General features: G+C 40.2%; 1 protein-coding gene and 1 pseudogene across 20 annotated transcripts in view; one reads left to right on the forward strand and one right to left on the reverse strand.

Moving 5' to 3' along the window:
- Shld2 (shieldin complex subunit 2) overlaps positions 1-21,131 on the reverse strand; it is an 81,637-nt gene that overhangs the window by 12,986 nt on the left and 47,520 nt on the right. For 17 of the 20 annotated variants that reach the window (XM_015995621.3, XM_076544396.1, XM_042284328.2 and 14 more), the window contains 4 exons: positions 19,146-20,660; positions 14,973-15,080; positions 2,442-2,636; positions 1,963-2,097 (listed from right to left, as the gene is read on the reverse strand). In XM_015995621.3, the coding sequence (XP_015851107.1) occupies positions 1,963-2,097; positions 2,442-2,636; positions 14,973-15,080; positions 19,146-20,655 (1,948 nt within the window). In that variant the 5' untranslated portion in view covers positions 20,656-20,660. The remainder of the gene's footprint in view (positions 1-1,962; positions 2,098-2,441; positions 2,637-14,972; positions 15,081-19,145; positions 20,661-21,131) is intronic. The other 3 variants (XM_076544403.1, XM_076544402.1, XM_076544401.1) reach the window with 1 other exon arrangement.
- On the forward strand, positions 15,632-16,538 carry LOC143267456 (palmitoyltransferase ZDHHC17 pseudogene; annotated as a pseudogene).

Genomic DNA, 21,131 nt, shown 5'->3' on the forward strand with positions numbered 1-21,131 from the left:
GAACTCCTGATCCTTGTGCCTCTATCTCCCAAGTGCTGAAATTACAAGCATGTACCACTAGGCAGTCCCAATTACTCTTAAGTATAACTTATGTTGCTAGTGTGCCCTCATTAGAATCTAAGCTGTGACCAATGCATGCTGCATACAAAGCATGCCAGCTTCCTGCTAGCAACTCGTATTTCAAAGTAATGTAAAGCTGAGATTTCTTACTGTTCTTCCCCCAAAATATCAATTCCATTATCATTATTATTGAATAATGACTACTTGGTGATCATTTCTGATTCTATGAGCTAGGTTTGTTCTCCTTAAGAGTATGTGAAAGCCAGTGCCTACTACAGACTCTGATATGGAGATGACTGCAAGAACTGCTAAATAGATAAAAAGAAGACTAATAGTTTCTGAAAGTAGAATCAATTAAATGATCCTTCAAAACTGTAATTTTTCTATTAAAAGGAATTGTCTTGAGGTATTGAAGCAGATGTTAAAATTTAAAATGATGAGAGTATACATAAATTTAGGTATAATTAGTGAATTCAGCAAGAGCAACTTATATCATAATTACTGGATTCCTAAGTTTTCAGTATTAACTAAAAAGCCATAGAATTATCTAGAGATACCAACAATTCCTCTTCTGTTACTACAAAATTCTTAACTAAACACCAGTCACACTAAGAAAGGAGTGATGTGTTCTGCCTCAACACCACTCTACCTCTGACCTACATTTGTTTAGCATGCACTGGACTCGTGTTCATAGCTGAGATAGGATGGTCAGTGATCATGTCTGTCATCGATACGTTTGTCACATTTCACAACTGGACAAACATCTGTTACTATTTGATCCTAACATAAAAGTCAGACTTATCTCAAATCCTAGTTACGGGCTATTAATGATTAAGAGACAATGTGACAGATCCTACCTCCAGATAAGCACTTGAGAGACAGAAGTTTGGAATGCAACATTAACTCATTCAAGTACAAAATAATGAATCAGTTGATCAACATCTAATTATTTTGTAGAGTAAGGTAACTCAAAAACCACTAAACTCTCTGGTGGTAAAAAATCAGAATTTCTCAGTAGTGAAGGAAGATACTGTACTAATTTTTGAAACATCCCTTTTAATTTAATACACCATGAATTATTAACTTGTGCTTTTAAATAATGTACCACTGGATCATATTTTTTAAGCAAGCATTCTATAACGGCTAAGAGCCCACATTTTTTTTTTTTTTTTTTTTTTTTTTTGGTTTTTCGAGACAGGGTTTCTCTGTGTAAGAGCCCACATTTTTAACTGGAATAAAAACCCAGAACATAGCAATTAATTCAATAGGAATTGTGACTTAAAAGACTTAATATAACTCCCCTAATATCTGCCCTCTGACAGAAAGGAACTTATTTATAAGAGCATTCTGGCTGAACAAAACAAACTGCAGATACTTTTCCAGAATTAAAAATTTAAAGAACATCTCTGAGGGGCTAGAAAGATGGCTCGGCAGTTAAAAGCATGCATTGCAATTGCAAAAGACCAAATGTTCCCAACACCTACATTAGGCAGCTGTTACTCCAACTCTAGGAAATCTGATGCCCTTTTCTGGACTCCAGGGGCACCTGTACTCACATGCAAATACCCACAGACAGACACACACACACAATTTAAAAATGATAAAAATCTTTTTTTAAACAACATTATTTGAAGGGGATAAAGTTTTTACTAATGTCCTCATGTAGTAGATATGAGAACATTCAAGCCTTTATCTTGTCATCCTTAATTACAAAGGACTTCTAGATAACTAAATTGCTATAAGTATAAAATTATAGCACTAGAGACTTGCAGAGGAGCATTCAATCACTATTATTTCAAATGCTATCATCCCTTCAAAGTCTCTGCACCTGAGATAAACAAACATTAATCATTTACCAAGGATAAATAGGTTAAATGCTTTCCTTTTTTCCAGTGTATTTACCTTTATTCCTTTGAAGCTGAGTATACCAGGCTGCTCCCGGACCCCACAATACAAGCACATAATGTTGACCTTGAGCCTGTTCCACAGTTAACAGAACTTTCCTTTGCTTCTGTCCTCTATAACTATACACTGCCTCTGGAAAAGGAAGAGGAACACTGTAGCTGGTATTACCCAGCTTGGGTGACAACAAAATATCTCATGGTAAATACATAGTGGTAATCAACAAAAGCACTAAGATGGTCCTGTATAGCTTTTATAAGCTAAAATTAAAGAGGCACTCAAAATATTTACCTGTCAAGAGGGGAGGGTGCTTAGTCCTGCCTCAACTTGATATGCCAGACTTGGCTGACTCCCCATGGGAGACCTTACCCTCTCTGAGGTGTGGATGGGATTGGAGGAAATGGGGGGGGGGGAAGGGAGGGAGGGACAACTGTGGTTGGTATGTAAAATGAAAAAAAAAAACTTAAAAAAATATTTACCTGTCAATACAGTGACATCCAGTACTCTGAGTACGGCATGGACTAATGTATCAGGCTGCAGTTGCTCCAATTCCACAAACTCTACAGTGTTCATTTTCTGATGCTGCCTCTGAGGCAGATCTTTGAGATAGGAATGTTTTGAAGACACATATCCCAGTAAGTCCTCAAGTACAACACTGGCAACTACATTGGAATCTAAGAAACACAAAACATGGACAAAGGCAGGCATCATATTTTGCTGGTAATCACAAATGTCAAAACAACTGCTGTGGTGGTTTGAATCAAAATGGTCCCCATAGGCTCATAAATTTGAATGCTTAGTCACCAGGGCATATCAACTCATAAAATAAAGCATCTATTTAGGACTTTTTTTATAGTTTCAGAGTCCATTATCATCATGGCAGGAGGCATGGCGGCACACAGGCAGACATGGTGCTGGAGAAGTAGCAGAGAGTTCTACATCTGCATCTGCAGGCAGCAGGAAGAGATGCCACTGGGTCAGGCATGAGCTTCTGAAACCCCAGTGACACACTTTCTCCAACAAGGCCACCCTCCTAATCCTTTCAAGTGGTGTCACTCCCTATGGAACACACGTCAATGAGAGTTAGGGGAGGAAGAATCGTTGTGTGTGTGTGGTTGCTATGCTGTGTGGAATTTGGTTGGGAAGAGAGGTGTGACCACTTCATAGCATCTTGGAAGCGCTAAGGACAGCATCCTAAACTTAAATGGTGGAGGGCAGGTTCAGGAGAGTCTGTTAGGTCATTTGTAGGATATTTCCAAGGGCTGTGCTTAGGAGCTTGTCGATGAAGGACTGTTGTCGTGAAAGCTGGGAAAGACAGGATTAGACTAGAGACTGGGGAGCCAGCTAGATAGTTTCGGGACTATGGAAGAATTAAAAAATAATGAAAAATCGGAGCCTGGCTACAGATTGGGAACAGGATGGAATTTTTGGAGATGATAATAGTTTCTATTGCCTAACAATATCTACATTTACTTTTTGGTTTAATCTGAGTAAAGAATAAACTATATATTTTATAGAAATTAAGTAATGTTTTACATGTATTTATATATCACAACATAAGATAGTTTACAGAAAATACTATGCTTAGTGTGAACAAAAATTCCTGAAAAGAAGCTAATTCTGTAGAGACTGACTGCTTCACTGATTAGAATTTCAATTGTAAGAACAGCCATTTCATTATTCAGTCATAATACCATTTAATTGATTTTAGTCTTCCTTTCTCAATGTTTATTTTAATTTTAAGATTATTTTATTTTGTGTATATGAATATTTTACTGTGCACCACATGAGTTCCTGGTACCCACAGAGTGGATCCCCTGGAACTGGATTTCTACATGGTTATGAGGTACTATATGGGTGCCAGGACTCAAACCTAGGACCTTTATGTAAAATGTACTCGTAGCCACTGAGCCAATTCTCTAGACCCTGTTTTTAATTTTGTTGAGGCAGACTTTACAACTTTACATACAATAAAATACACATACTTTAGAAGCACTAGCTGAACCCACAAGATGACTGAGCAGGCCAAGGAGTTTGCTTGCAAGCCTGATGGCCTGAGCTGTAACCCAGGACTTACATGGTACACGGAGAGAAGCAGCTCACACAAGTTGTCTTCTGAATTTGCACAGGTACCACCACCTCCATGCAAACTAACTAATTAAATAAATTATTTAAAAATATGGACTAATGAGCTTTGCTGATCAAATTTAAATTATCCTGAAGGAAAGGGAGATATGTTCATATACATGACAGATTTATGACCAAAAGATGATGCTACCCAAATATATTTTGTTGTTTTTTAGAAATCAAGAGTTTTTAAACTAATTTATGATTTTTCTTTCTCCCATTAACATGCTCATCTGCATCTACTCCATCTGCTACACCAACACCTAATTATTCACTCACTCATTACTCACTACTCATCTGCTATGTGACAGATGCTACACCAGGTGCTCAGTAAGGACACAGGGAAAATCACATCACAATCTCAACACAGCAAGAGTTACTGATTGACCTAGAGACAGACGGTAACGAACACTCAGCATAGAATGTAAACTGAGGACAGGCTTGGATCACACTCAGTAAACGGTTTACCTAGCACTCAGGTGGCTCTGGGCTCTATCCCCAGAACCATTCATGGCTGGGAGCAATGGGTGGGGGGAGCTATGGAAAGGAAGGAACATTCCTGAAAACTTAGACACAGAAAACAGAACTACTTAGAAAACAGTTGGCTAGACTCTCCAGGGAATAAACTGGAGGGAGACAGAGAACAGCCATGAGAAGAGTTAAGCGATGGCTGAAAAATCTCTAGTATGACAGCAAAACCAAACAAATGCAGTCTATCCCAGAGGCATTAGTGTGGTCTGGGAAGCTCCCTCCTCACAGAGCCATGCTTAAGACAAAAAGCCTCAGAAGATCTTAGACACGTGCTCTCAGTAACAGAGACCTTAAAGAGGAAAAAAGGGGAAGGGAACAAAAGTTATACATGGCGACAGCAGAGAAAGAAGAGATATCCCAGGAAAACCCTCTGCTCTCAGCATTTAACTAGAGCATCAGCAAGAGCCTGGTTTAAAAAGATCCTGGGGGCTGGGGATTTAGCTCAGTGGTAGAGCGCTTGCCTAGCAAGCACAAGGCCCTGGGTTCGGTCCTCAGCTCTGAAAATAAATAAATAAATAAATAATATCTCTGTAGTTTCAGTAGCTTCGGTGGTTAGCTCTGAAAATAAATAAATAGATAAATAGATAGATAGATAAATGAATGAATAAAAGTAAATAAATAAATAAATCTCTCAGTAGGTTCAGTAGCTTGGTGCTTAGACCCTCAGTGAACCACATTCCCAGGACACTCAGAGTAAATGTCATGGGACTAGACTCTGAATCCTGGCCAAGAGAACACTTCTAGATTGAGGAGAAGAAACAGGATCAAAACTCTACAGCTCAGGCTAGAAAGATGGCTCAGTGGTTAAGAAAACTGGCTGCTCTTGCAGGGAACCAAAGTTCAGTTCCACACTCTTGGCGGCTCACAACCATCAGTGATTCCAGTTCCAGGGAAACCAATGCCCTCTTCTGGTCTCTGCAGGCACTTCATGCACACGGTGTGCAGATACACATGCAGACATACATACAGGCAAAACTCATATACATAAAATAAAATATAAATCTTTTAAAGGAATGCAGCTCAATGAAGGAAATTCAGCCAGATTTACTAATATATGTTGGTATCATATTAATTTTGTAAACAGTGAATTCTTTTATTATTGGGTGTTCCATTCCAGAAATCCAATTGATTTTCATGTTTATCTTATATCTACCTACCATGCTAAACTCTCTCATTAATTCTCATAATTTTTGGAGAAGTCAATATATAAGCCATCATATCATTTAATAAACAATGTTTTATTTCATTCTTTCTAATCTCTTTGCATCTTTTCTGTACTTTAGCACACTAGTTGGTGCCTCTAAAATAACGTTAGTAAGAGTGATAACAGTAGTACCCTAGTCTAATGTCCAAACCTTAAAAGCAAATTTCAGACCAGGCAGTGGTGGCGCACGCCTTTAATCTCAGCACTCGGGAGGCAGAGCCAGGCAGATCTCTGTGAGTTCGAGACCAGCCTGGGCTACAGAGTGAGTTCCAGAAAAGGCGCAAAGCTACACAGAGAAACCCTGTCTCAAAAAAACTAAAAACTAAAAAAAAAAAAAAAAAAAAAAAGCAAATTTCCATTATACTTTTAATTTTGATGTTTTTTTTTTTTTTTTTGCCTTGGATTTTGTGCTTGTTAGAAAAGAATCCCCTCCACCCATAAGCTCATATATTTGACTGCTTAGTCAAAAGAGAGTGGTACTACTTAGAAGAATTAGGAGGTGTGGCCTTGTTGGGGTAGGTGTGGCCATTAAAGGAAGTGTAACACTGGGGTTTGAGGTTTCAGAAGCCTAAGCTAGGCCCAGTGGCCCCCTCTTCCTGCTGCCTGTGGACTCGGATGTTTCTAATGAGTGGATATTGAATTTCATCAGAAGATTTCTTTATACCTATTGACTGGATGATAAGCAGCTTTTTAATGTCTGCAGGTTAGGGAGTTAGCTCAGTTGGGAAAGTGCTTTCTTCACAAGCACAAAGACCTAAGCAATCCTCTGTAACCAGGCATGTGCTTGTGCTTGTGACTCCAGTGCCGGTGAGACAAGAGACAGGAGGTCTCTCATGCCCGCTACTCAGCCAGTCCAGCCTAAGTGGTGAGCTCCAAGCCAGTAAAAAACCATGTTTCAGCGGGGAGGGGGGGGGTGGGGGGGGGGGGTGGCACACACCTTTAATTCCAAAACCTGGAAGGCAAAGACAGACTGACCTTTGTGAGTCCAAGGCTAGCCTGGTCTACAAAGTGAGTTCCAAGAAAGCCACTACTATTTAAACAGAGAAACCCTTTTGAAAAACCAAAGAGAGAGAGATGGAGAGAGAGAGAGAGAGAGAGAGAGAGAGAGAGAGAGAGAGAGAGAGAGAGAGAGAGAGAGGGGGAGGGAGGGGGGAGGAAGGGAGGGAGGGAGGGAGGGAGGGGGAGGAGGGGGGGAGGGAGGGAGGAAGGAAGGAAACAAACCATGACTCAAAGAAGATGTACAGCATTTGTGAGGCGCTTACCCAGGGCTGCCTTCTATCCTCCACAAGCAGCGGATATACACACACATGTACCTCACCCCTCCACATGCAGCGGATATACACACACATGTACCTCACCCCTCCACATGCAGCGGATATACACACACATGTACCTCACCCCTCCACATGCAGCGGATATACACACATGTACCTCACCCCTCCACATGCAGCGGATATACACACACATGTACCTCACCCCTCCACATGCAGCGGATATACACACATGTACCTCACCCCTCCACATGCAGCGATATACACACATGTACCTCACCCCTCCACATGCAGCGGATATACACACATGTACCTCACCCCTCCACATGCAGCGGATATACACACATGTACCTCACCCCTCCACATGCAGCGGATATACACACATGTACCTCACCCCTCCACATGCAGCGGATATACACACATGTACCTCACCCCTCCACATGAACACATACATATGCACTAAAAAAACTTTTTCTGAGTCTTTCAATGGAGCCTTGGCTATTCTGCAACTCACTATGTAGACCAGAAGGACCCCAAGCTCTGCCTCTCCCTCCCAAGCGCTAGGACTAAAGATGTGTGTCACCACTCCAGGCTTTTAAGGTTTTAATGAATGTCACAGTTATAGAATTAGTTGCAAAAACAATACAAAGTTCCCTCATCTTCCTCACTCTACATCCTCTAATGTGAATATTTCACATATCATATAATAACTTTTTTTACTTTATTGTTCTATTAATAGTAACACAATAAAAATGACATTAAATACCAATGGATCTTTATAAATACTTAAAGTATTTGTTTCACAAGCACAATTAATACTGCAAAGTCATACTATAAAAATGTTAATGATAATTAAAAATAAAAATACATTAAATTTAAAAACCATCCATATCAAATACCCTCACCAACTATAAGGAATATGGGCTAATAAAAATACATTAAAGATATCATGAATCATGATGGGAAATTGAGATGGCTTATACATGGCATTTGTACATTCTACTTATAACAAAGTATACACCTTTACAAGAAGCTGGTAACTCTAGAGAGCTCTTCTGAGGGAAGATTTAGTTTTCACACAATTAACGGTCAGATTAGCATACCTAAGTTCTAAGTTCTCCAAAAGCACATTCAGAACCCATAAAAGCAAACAGTATAAAAGATTCTTCACTGTACATACACCTTTTTAAAAATGTTTAAATAATTCAATTGGCCTTAGATATGTTTCTTGAATTCAAAATTGCTGAAGTTTTCTGGGATGATCTTTTTCATGTGTCACAGCCTAGACATGATCTTAAAGCCAGACCACACTCTCTTGCAACCACTGTTTTATGATTTCTGGAGGATGAAGCATTTTCTAAACACAGCAATGGACACACTCTCAGATGACATTCATTCATTTGGTTGTCTGTTCATTTCTAGCACATACCAAAGCTGTCACCAAGTCTTCTGCCTTGAGAAACGTTTGCTGATAGATTTGCCTTTCTGTACAGCCCTCTCGTCTTCACACGTCAACTCCAGCCAATGTGCCGTTTTCGCACTTATCTGGGCTTCTTTTCCTCCCCACCCCTTCTCTATACTTTAGTTATTAACACTGCTAGGTCCCTCAGTATTCGCATGCCACTGGGTTCTCCCTCCCCTGCATCCCGAGGTTACACTTACTTACCACAGGGGTGGATGACACATTATAAGGTCCTACTAGTCGGAGCCACACAAGACAGACATGCCACTTGCCTCGGCCGGGTCCTCACTCCCTCCCCTCTTCTCCTCCCTTCTCATTGGCATCAATCTCGTAAGGTTCTGGATTCTCCTACATGCGTTTTCATTTTCATTCTACAAGTAAACAAAGCCACCTGTATCTGACTCTTCTTCCTTACCTCGTCAGAGAAGACTACATACACTTCTGGGAGCTTTGTGTTTTTATGTAACTCTTACCTGTCATTCTTTTTCAATCTGCATTTTCTATTATGTGAATGTACCAAAATTTGGTCATTCTTACAGTACACATACACTTGTATGTATAACTTTGTAGCTATTGCCAAATCCCTCCAGAAGGGCTGTGGCGTTCGCGTCCCCAGGACTACTCGGAAGATCCCCTTTCTCTCCATGGCCTCATCAGTACAATGTACTGTCGTATATTTAATTCTGTCAGTCTAACAGGAAAGAAGCGATCGTTTTAAACACATTTATATGTATTCATTTACTTATTTTTAAAACTGTATGTGTGTGGGTGTTATGCCTGCATGTATGTCTGTGCACCACATGAGTGTCTGGTGCCAGTGAGGCCAGAAGAGGGTGTCAATCCCCTGGAACTAGAGTTACAGATGATTGTGAGCCACCAATATGGGTGCTGGTAACGGAACCTAGGTCCTTGGGAACAGCAGCGGGTACTCTTAACTGCTGAGCTCTCACTCCAGTCCCTGGAAAGAAGTATCTTTATGCCACTTTAATATGAATTTCTCTAATTGTAAGTAAGTTATGCTATGTCCAAGAATCATTTTTACATTACTTTTTTGAGAGCTGCTCATTCTTTCCTCCATTTTCCCATTTCCTCTCAGGACCTTTATCATTCACCTTTTAGAAGTTATTTGTATTAGAAATATTAACCTTGGGCTTGGACTGGGGTATAATCCCAGCACTCGGGGGGGCAGAGGCAGGCGGATCTCTGAGTTCGAGGCCAGGCAGGTCTACAGAGTAAGTTCCAGGACAGCCAGGGCTACACAGAGAAAATGTGTCATGAAAAAACCAAAAGTAAAAAAAGAAATATATTAGCCTTTTGTCTAAAGTAGAGGATACAAATATTTTCTTCAAGTTTATCATTTGTCTTTTGACTTTGTAACATTTGGGGTCAAGCTTTATTTCAAATTTATCAATTTTGTCTTTTGCCACATCTAGATTTTGAGCAATTCTAATAAAACCTTTTCCTGTATCAATATTAAAGAATTCAGACATGGCAAATACATAGTTTATTTTTACATGTGGATTACTAATTGTTAGGCATTTATCTTTCTGTTTGTTGTATGATGTGTCTTATTTTATCTTTTTCTAAAAGCTACTGGTTGTCTCAGCACCATTTGCTAAAACATTAGTCTTAGAGTTGAGGATGCAGCTTGATGGTAAAGCACTTGCCTCACACGTCCAGGGCCCTGGGTCTAATGCCCCACATCACAAAGAAATGCATTCAGACTTCTACTCTGTACTACACTGCTATAGGTATGCACTCTAACCTGGACCCTCCTGCTTTGTTCCACTGGTCTACTTATCTATTTATATATCACACATCACTGTCTAAATCACAGAGGCTTTATAGCAGGTTAAGTTGTCTGGTAATTCTGGCTCCCCTAAAACAGAGATCTTCCTGGCTCTGCCTCCCAAGGGCTGGGACTAAAGGTGTGCACCACCACCACCCAGCTACTTTGGGGATTTCATGGCTTACTTAGTTGTTTTGTAAATTTTCTGAGCTTAGAATTATATTTCTCCCTCGTCCCTTTTATTTTACAATACCATTTAGTTCTACATATCAGCCACGGGTTCCCCTGTTCTCCCCCTCCCACGCCCTCCCCTTACCCCCAGCTCACCCCCCATTCCCACCTCCTCCAGGGCAAAGCCTCCCCCGAGGGCTGCGATCAACCTGGTAGACTCAGTCCAGGCAGGTCCAGTCCCCTCCTCCCAGACTGAGCCAAGTGTCCCTGCATAAGCCCCAGGTTTCAAACAGCCAACTCATGCAACGAGCACAGGACTTGGTCCCACTGCCTAGATGCCTCCCAAACAGATCAAGCCAATCAACTGTCACACCTATTCAGAGGGCCTGATCCAGCTGGGGGCCCCTCAGCCTTTGGTTTATAGTTCATGTGTTTCCATTCATTTGGCTATTTTTTTTCAATAATTGAGTAAAACCGAAATTTTTTATAAGCCACAGTCGTCCTAGGGACCTCCATGCTATATATATAGCCTCCATGGTTCTATGGGTTGTGGTCTGATTGTTCTTTCTTTATTTTATATCTAGAATCCACTTATGAGTGAGTACATACCATGACTGTCTTTCTGGGTTTGGATTACCTCACTCAGGATGATTTTTTCTAGTTCCATCCATTTGCCTGCAAATTTCATGCTTTCATTATTTTTCTCTGCTGAGTAGTACTCCATTATGTATATGTACCACATTTTTTTCATCCATTCCTCCGTTGACGGGCATCTAGGTTGTTTCCAGGTTCTGGCTGTTACAAATAGTGCTGCTATGAACATAGCTGAGCATGTATCTTTATGGTATAAATCAGCATTCCTTGGGTATATGCCCAAGAGTGGGATGGCTGGGTCTTGAGGTAGTTCGATTCTTAATTTTCTGAGAAACCGCCATACTGATTTCCACAGTGGTTGTACAAGTGTACATTCCCACCAACAATGAAGGAGTGTTCCCTTTGCTCCACATCCTCTTCAACATTGACTGTCACTGGTGTTTTTGATCGTAGCCATTCTGACAGGTGTAAGGTGGTATCTCAGAGTCGTTTTGATTTGCATTTCTCTGATGATTAAGGATGTTGAGCATTTCTTTAAATGTCTTTCAGCCATTTGTGATTCTTGTTTTGTGAATTCTGTTTAGCTCTTTAGCCCATTTTTTAATTGGACTGTTCAGTATTTTGATGTCTAGTTTCTTGAGTTCTTTATATACTGTGGTAGAATTATATTTCTATTCTTTCACTCTTATTGGTAGAAGTGTTTGACTGGGAAATTTGTCTGTTAGCTGCTTTAAATATACCTTCTGTGTTCCAATACATATTATTTCTGTAAAATTTTGTATCCATCCTTAAAATCCAAAATTTGTTTTAAAGTTTCAAAACTTAAAAAAAAAGAACCTGGTTTTTGTTGTTGTTAACTAATGAATTACAGTTCTGTAACACTTTGGTAAGTGTGGATGCTATACTCCTACTTGATGGAAGTCACTGAGTTTTTGACAATATAATCTAGAGTTAGTGTTTCTGATGCAGCATGTTCTATCTGACCTTATTTATATACATACCTAATCTATGAAGTATATTAATTAGATCTTCTATCTCTTTAATTATGTTTTGTATATTAGAGCTGTCTTGCACCATTAGGGAATGACTCTTCAATGAGTTGCAGAACACATCTCTTAGAATAGATTAAATTTTTTAAAAAATTGAATGACAGTAAAAGTTGACAAGGAGAGAGAGAAACTGTAAAAGGTATTGTTGGTATGAATCCTATATATTAATTTCTGTGGTGCTAGGGATCAAATCCAGGATGATGTACATGCTAGATCAGTGCTCTACCACAGTGCTGCAACCCCAGCTTGATTTTCTTTATTTACTAAAATGTATTTCTTTTTGATTGACATGTAAAATTATACATATTAATGAGATGCCATGTAATGCTTTAATGCATGCACACATCAGAAAATGTTCAAATCAAGTTAAAGAAACCTATCTCCACACATTTCTTGTTTCTTTATGGGTGAAAACATTTCAAGTACTTAATTCTAGCTTTGTTACAGTATGGACTGTTATCTGTAGTCATCCTCCTGTGCAAAAGAACAGGACATATAATAACTGTTCTTACAGATATTCTAAAATACATCGATAAAGTTGTAATATTCCTACTAAATGGTTGTATTTATTTTATTTATTTTGCAGTGTTGGGGATCAACCCAGAGTCTCTGATTTTATCTACCTTTTTGATCAGTATCATTGTCTAGGCTGGCCTCAACTTTATAATATTCTACATCAGCTTCCCAAATATGGTTTCAAGCTATGTGATACTCCACCTGGCTTATTCATTGATGTATGTATTTTGAGGTGCTAGAGATCAAACACAAAGCCTTGTATAGAGTAGGCAAGCCCTTTACCAGTGTGCCATACCCCAGCCCATGGAAGGACTTCAAAGTAAGTATAGCCACAGTGGACAAGAGTTTGGTGAGTTCTTATCAAACGATGTGTGTACTTAGAATACAACCCAGAAACTGCACCTAGAAATGTGAGTCACAGAAAGAACATTTATGTCCACACAAAAGTCTATACTCTTAAAAACCTCAACTGGGAAATAACTCAAAATGTTCTTCAACAAGTGAATAATTAAGCAAACAACAGTAGATCCATATAATGGAACACTATTTGATACTTAGAGAAATAACTATTGATGTATGCAATGGTCACCAAAAAAGGAAGCTAGTTTTTCTCAGCAATGATAGGAAAGCTTTCAAACTGTATTTGTCTATGAGTCCAATAGGATTTTAATTATCTCAAAGGCTCGGAGGCTCAGAAATTACACAGGTAAGCTTCAGAAGTCCATAGAATGACTGAGAACAATGTTTTCTTTTTTTCTTTTGTCTATCTACATTTTTCTGTAAACATGGACCATAGCATCTCAGAGATAACTCACTAAATGCTAAGAACCACCACTTTGTAGACTTCCTAAGAAGAAAATGAAACACAAACCACAATACTTTATAAGGCTAACAATATACAAGTTCTTCCTCATCTTTTTTTTTTTTTTTCTTTCTCTTCTAGGCACATAGCTGTCATCTGAGGCTGGGGGCCCCTGCTTACTCCTACCATAATCATCTTTTAAAGTTCTAGTTTCAATTCCTTTTTCAAGGCTTGGGGTAGAGCACAGGCTTAGCATCGGCTGGGGCCCTACGTTCAATCCTAGTAATGCAAAAAATAAAAAATAAAAATAAATGAATTCCAATTTCATATTACAAATGGAAATGTTTAGAAAACTAAAAACAATTTTTACACACATCTTCCCTAATATATCTGTTTGCAGACTTACAGAAGATTATGAGGTAGCATTCCAATAATCCCACTGTGAGAGGACCCCTGTACCTAAGTCCCACGTTTAGGGTGCCATCTGTGGGAGGCCAGCTCCCACCTTTTAAAGGGTTCCTATGAGGAGGAGAGAGGGATAAGAAATATTAGGTAGAAAGAGAGACCTAGCTGACAAGAAGAAAGACAGAAACACAGGATAGCTTCGTAAGGGCCTGGGCCAATACCCACTAGCCTTTTCCATTTATTCAAAAGGACTTTTTATAATAATGTCAAGGGGAAAAGCAAAAGACCTCCCCCTTGCTAGATCAAAGCACACCGCACAGCCAAGTGTAGACCTTTCCAAACACCTGGTAACCATGCCAATGGTCAGATCATCCCCTATGCAGCCCTGCTGGGTAAAGGAAGCTCAGATTCTTGGACCCTGAGTAATTTGGGCCTCCACACCCCAACATATATCAAAGATATATCAAAAAATATATTAGATATACCTAATCTACCATCTACCTACTACTCTTAGTATTGAATAGTGTTCCTTTATATGGATCTACTGTTGTTTGCTTTATTATTTACTTGTTGAAGAACATTTTGAGTTATTTCCCAGTTGAGGTTTTTAAGAGTATAGAATTTTGTGTGGACATAAATGTTCTTTCTGTGACTCAGATTTCTAGGGTGCAGTTTCTGGGTTGTCTTCCAAGTACACACATAGTTTTATAAGAAATTACCAAACACAGCCCAATATGAAGTCTCAGCAGTTCACCTTATAATCAGATGGCTGACTGTGAACCATGGCTCTCCGCCACTGGCAGCATCACTAGTCCAGAAAAGATCAAAATCCAAAGTATGTTCATACTGGGTTTGTACCATCCTAAAGCTAAAAAGTCGGGCGGTGGTGGCACACGCCTTTAATCCCAGCACTCTGGAGGCAGAGCCAGGCGGATCTCTGTGAGTTCGAGGCCAGCCTGGGCTACCAAGTGAGCTCCAGGAAAGGTGCAAAGCTACACAGAGAAACCCTGTCTCGAAAAAAAAAAACAAAAAAAACAAAAAGTCATGAATTGAAACATCCTAAATTCAGGACATTCAATTATGTCTTACATTTTTCAGGCTGGACATGTGAATAACTTCCAAGATTTAATAACTGACTGGTAAATGTTGATTGGAGTACTGTCTCACCAACCCATTGGTCCTCATAAACAGTAACATCTAAAAACAGAACAAAACAAAATCTGGTCATGTCATGAACTCCTTTAGACTGTGGTTAACTTATTAAACATACAGTAGTAACTAATCATAGCAAAACATTATGCATACATCTCACACACCAAGCAACTAGAGTTCTGATAGACTGAAACCTACCCAAACGCACAAAAATGATAGAACAGCTAATTTAAACTCTGAACCTAGACCCTTGCCTATGAGGCCTGAGCAAGCCGGGAGTCACCCAGTCTAAGGGAGAGGAGGAAGAGGCATTCACATTGCCTTCAGCTGAGCTCACCTTTCCCATCCCAATCCACTACTTTCCCCCAGTGTGGAGCAGTAGGAATGATTTCATACCAAAATGGCAGATCACCAGCATTAGTGAAATACTGAAACATTCCCCTCTTCTACCCAAAGGAAACCAAGTCCCAACACCATTAAAACCATAGATATGAAGAACTTCTTGGGCGGAACTACAACACATGAAGATAGTCAAGCCTAGATAATATGGAATATATGAACACTACTGAGAATTTGTGCCAGCAAAAGTTATACACATGACAACCAAAGAAAATACTACACTCTTCCAATGGGCTGCCATCAGTAACAGAATTGGTTTATTCTGTTTCAAGAGTGCCACTGTGGATGAACTTGGAGGAGACCTGAATTCAATACTAGTGCACTGGGCCACAAGACAAGGCCATTTATCTATGGCTGTACCAAAAATGAAATATGGTACAGATTCTTCATTAACAGATTGAGAATCTACAGTAGATGTGTTCGTTGGGCTACTCAGTTTGGGCATATGTCACTGTGGCTTATCTCAGCAAAAATACCAAATATCAAAATGATGGGTCAGACTGAAGTAGCCCCCTTGACATAGGGAGCTTACGGAATACACATTATACATTCAACTAGACTGTTTTTAATGTGTGAGTCATTGGTGGCAAGTACTACAGAGACACTGAACTACACTGAGTAGTACTACCAAACACCACAGTCAGGAGTCTCCCGGAAGCTAGAGCTAATAACAATGCTCAGAATATCAAGAGTGGATCAGCATTTGATTTGGCAAAGAAGGAAAAGCACATGGGTGACTGATCATTCACAAAAGGCAAGGCAAGTAAAAGGATACAACTATCTTTCCTTAGAAAGCTCAAAGTTAATAAGGAATTTTGTCAGAAAATGCTAGAAATTCCTTTCCTAGTTATCTGGCTGGTTGGGCTTATAGCAGGCCTGAATATTGATTCTTGTCTCATTAAAGAGCTATTGTATGATGGGTGTGAGTTACAACGTTTTTCAGTCCTTTTTTAATCTTTCAATGCATTGTCTCTTGGAATATATTTGGCACCCAATTTCTAAATGTAACATTTTGTTCTGTTTAGGAAATGATGTTAACTTTTTATTCATCTTCTATTCCTTGCCAATAGTGGTATACTATTCTACAATTCTGGAAAATTTTGAAAATCAGATCCAGGGAATTTTTTTTTTTTTTTTTTTTTTTTTTTTTTTTTGGTTTTTCGAGACAGGGTTTCTCTGTGTAGTTTTGGTGCCTGTCCTGAATCTCGCTCTGTAGAACTCACAGAGATCCACTTGGCTCTGCCTCCCAAGTGCTGGGATTAAAGGCGTGTGCCACTGCCGCCCGGCATAGATCCAGGGATTTTTTGGTTGTGAGCCTAGCCTTTAACAGCTGAGCCATCTCTCCAGCCCAGACCCAGGGATTTTTAAAGCTAAAAAAGAAAAAGACAATAGCTGAATTACAGAGACAAAATGTCTGAATTCCAGCATATTCTGCAGTACCTGTCTGATTCAGAAACCAATGAATTATAAACACTGTGGTGTGTCCAACTGCTGAAAGGGAAATTTATTCATCATTGCTTGTGAGTGGGTAACTGTGTAGGTATAGGCAGCCACAGATACTTTATTCCTGCTTGTAATGATCTGCTAGATGACTTATAGTTGTATTTCTCACTGAGGACTTGTCTTACATTTGCTTCCTATTGCTGTGATGAAGACCATGACCAAAAGCAACCTATGGAAGAAAGAGTTTATTTAATCTTTCAGCTTACAGTTTTTCATTGAGGGAAGTCAGAGCAGAAACTTAGTGAGGAAACCTGGGGGCAGGAACTGGAGCAAAGACCAGGAGGAATACTGCTTACTGGCTTGCTCTCCACAGCTTGTTCAGCCTGCTTTCTTATACAATCCAGGACCACCTGCTCAGGAAAGGCACTACCCACAATGGGCTGGGCCCTTCCGCACCAATTTCTTAATCAAGAAAATGCCCCACAGGCTTACCTACAGGCCAATCAGATAGGGGCATTTTCTAAACAGAAGTTTCCTACTCTCTGATGCCTCTAGTTTGTATTAAGTTGATAAAAATACTAACCAACACAGGACTTCACTGTGAAACCAGTTACATCACAGATAGTTTTAGACATATAATATTCAAACTATTCAAACTACCACATGTTCACCTTGGAATACACACACATACATACATATATACTTAAGACAGGGTCTCACTATGTAGCTCTGGCTGTCCTGGAATTCACAATGTAGACCAGACTGGCTTTAAACTCTTAGATATCTACCTGACTCTACCTCCTGAGTGCTGGGATCAAAGGTATTCACTACCATGACCAGCTGTTTTAGATATTTCCAAACAGCTTTTCATTTCACGTTGGTGGCTGTATCACTCATATGTCAAATACACCAAATATCATGTTCAGGTATTACTACAAATAAAAAAATGATGGGCTAGGGATATCAGTTAACGGCAGAGTGTTTACCTAGCATGGTGTGGTTCTAAATTCTTAGGGCGAAAATGAAACAAAATGGTTTCACCAGGCATGGTAGCATGCCTGTAATCCAGCACTCAGGAAGCAGAAGCAGGACAACTGTCCTGAGTTTGAGGCCAGCCTGGGCAAGAGAGTTAAGATCTGTCTGAAAAAACAAAAAGGGGAGCCGGGCATGGTGGCGCACGCCTTTAACCCCAGCACTCGGGAGGCAGAGGCAGGCGGATCTCTGAGTTCCAGGCCAGCCTAGTCTACAGAGTGAGTTCTTGGACAGCCAGGGCTACACAGTGAAACTCTGCTTGGAAAAAAAAACAAAAACAAAAAAACAAACAAACAAAAAGATACATTTTAAAAGGCATCCATAAAAATAGTATTCCCTAACTGTCCTTTAATAGAAAAACTGTTCAATTCCAGTAGACACTTGATGTTACCTATTTGTAAACAACTATATGGCTGTTAGGAAAAAAACAGGTAGCAGGGCTGTCTCTACTTACTAGAAAAGGTCTATGAGAAGATTACACAGTGAATGACCTTGACATAAGATGGCCTTGATTAAAAGTGACCACAGCACAGGTCCAGTCAGTCACCTCTTTACTGTTGGGGAAACCTAACTTCTTCAATACTCCAAAAATTCCATTGGACAAGTAGTCAGGGAGAGCAAGAATGCAAAGGTATCCTCAGCTGAGTATAATAGCAAATTCAAGGCCAGTCTGAGCTACATGAGACGGCCATCAACATCTGTGTCTCTTCCTTCAGTAAGAGTTTAATGTACACAGCACTACTGGAGTGAAGTGCAGAAACATTGTCCTTTCATAATAATACCGCTAATAAAGTAAAGGTGTCAATGAGACATATATAAATACAGCCATAAAACAGCAAAGAGAAGCCTGGCGGTGGTGGTGCATGCCTTTAAGCCCAGCACTCTGGAGGCAGAGACAGACAGAGGCCAGCCTGGTCTACAGTTCCAGGACAGCCAGTACTACACAGAGAAACCCTGTCAAGAGACAAACAAACAAGACAGCAAAAGGAACCCCATGATAGGACTTCAACTGTCACCTGATGGAAGATTATGAGAAACAACCAGGGAAGGCTTCTGGGAGGAGATAATGAGTGGGAAGGCAGCTGAGAACGAAGAAGAGAACTAAGCCTGGGGAAGCAGTAAGGTCGTCACACACGCCACAGAGGGAAGGCAAAGGGCAAAGAGAGAGCCCTGGGAGACAAGAACCAGAGGACACAGCTTTACAGGGCAAGCCACCACTGTACTTGATGACCTCACCTGTAATTAAAATGATATCCCCAAGAAACACTGTAAGTGCCCAAAATGCTGCAGTCCTCCACAGAACAACTCTCTTCCTCACTTCTGATTGATCAATTACTACAACTGTTGCTAAGGGCACTTTAGAACCAGAATTTGGTCCAGATTTTACGTTTATTTCCTTCACATGGCACGGGGTTAGCACCATGACTAAGCAGTTATACTTCTGACTTTTAGAGTCACAGTCTTTTATTAGTGATATTTTTTTAATGGCCTTAAATTCAGACATGATCCTCTGGGGCGCCGTTTTGGCCGACTCTCTTGTAGTAGAGTCCATCTTTGGCTTCTTGGATACTTGACGGACTTCCGAACGAGCTTTAGAATGATGGAAATTATCTTTAGAGGACCGGCTTCTTTTAGCAGCACCTTGGTGGAAAGTACTCAGTTGGGAACACAGTATTCCTGAGCCACACAACTCAATGCATACCTCATTTGGTGGGGGGTTTTCTTCATTACTGAAAAGATCTTGTGAACTTATATTACTTTCAAGACTTTTTCCAGGGTTTCTGTTAACATGACTGCTTTCTGATTCAGGACTAAAAAGTTCCAGGGAATACGCCTGGCTCTGCTCACTCTCAGACTCGTTTTCAGAATTGTCCCTGGGCTTAACAAGATTATCTTCAGCTAGTCTTCCTTCTGGACTTCCTGTGGGTTCCATCCCCATGTTTATAGTCCCTTTATTTGGACAGTCTTGCCCTTTATTGTTCCCTTGAGCTAGAAAAGCACACTGGCTGGAGGTCATTATACTGAGAAACTCAGTGTCAGTAGACACTTTCTGGTCTGAGGCCTTCCCGACTGCTCCCTCAGACCCTGGCTCAGGCTTTGTGTCAGAGAAAACGGTCTCCTGACTCTGTCTTTCATGTACAGTTGGCACAGGCTTTGTTCTCACAGCCTCTGGCCCTATAGTAATCTGTTCAGTACAACAGTCCAAATCCAATTCAGCTGTACATTTATGATCTAATGGAAGCAAATCTGCTTGAAAGTTCTGAACACAGGGATTTGACTGGTTTTTAGACTGCTCATCTCTAAGTTTCATATTTTCACACTGAAACTTCTGATATTTTTCTTCTTCAGGTAAATGCTGAACTCTGTCCTTAAATTCACATATCTGCACATTAGTCATACCACTCCGGCCTGAGGGATTCATCTTCTGGGACTTTACACTCTGTGTTTCAGAAGCACAACAGATGAAACCATCTTCCACCTGCGCAGACCTAGTCACATAAGTTGTTGAAAGGTGACCACTAAGAACATCTGGAGGGCCAGCAGTTTCTGGGATTTGGTAGTCTTTCGGATTTTGAAGCTCCTGATTTTCAGCCTTCAGATATAAAGAATGCTGTTTGTATAAAAGTTGGATTTGTTCCCAGGTGTTGGCAGTGGACATTAAGGAAGCTGTTCCCTGTGATATCGTCATTTTCAGTGGAGCAACTGGAGCACCCCAAAAAATGTGAACTTGAGATCCTCGACTCATAATTTCTGATAAAAATGAAAATTTCAAAATTAATTTATTAGTATATTCTTTTATCTGATGAAAACAAACTATTAATCAAAAACATGCAGTTTAGTTTGATATGCTACTTAATTATAAAATTAATAAATAATAAATTATAAGAAAATCAGCCATTTGGTGGTGGCGCATGTCCTTCATCCCAGTACTTGGGAAGCAAAGGCAGGCAGATCTCTGTGAGTTCAAAGCCAGCCTGGTCTACAGAGTGAGATCCAGGAAAGGCACCAAAACTACACAGAGAAACCCTGTCTCAAAAAATCAAAAAAAAAAGGAAGGAAGGAAGGAAGGAAGGAAGGAAGGAAGGAAGGAAGGAAGGAAGGAGGAGGAGGAGGAGGAGGAGGAGGAGGAGGAGGAAAGGAAGGAAGGAAGGAAGGAAGGAAGGAAGGAAGGAAGGAAGGAAGGAAGGAAGGAAGGAAGGAAGGAAGGAAGGAAGGAGGAAG

The sequence above is a fragment of the Peromyscus maniculatus genome, chromosome 9 (assembly GCF_049852395.1).
Source record: "Peromyscus maniculatus bairdii isolate BWxNUB_F1_BW_parent chromosome 9, HU_Pman_BW_mat_3.1, whole genome shotgun sequence".
NCBI lineage: Eukaryota > Metazoa > Chordata > Mammalia > Rodentia > Cricetidae > Peromyscus > Peromyscus maniculatus.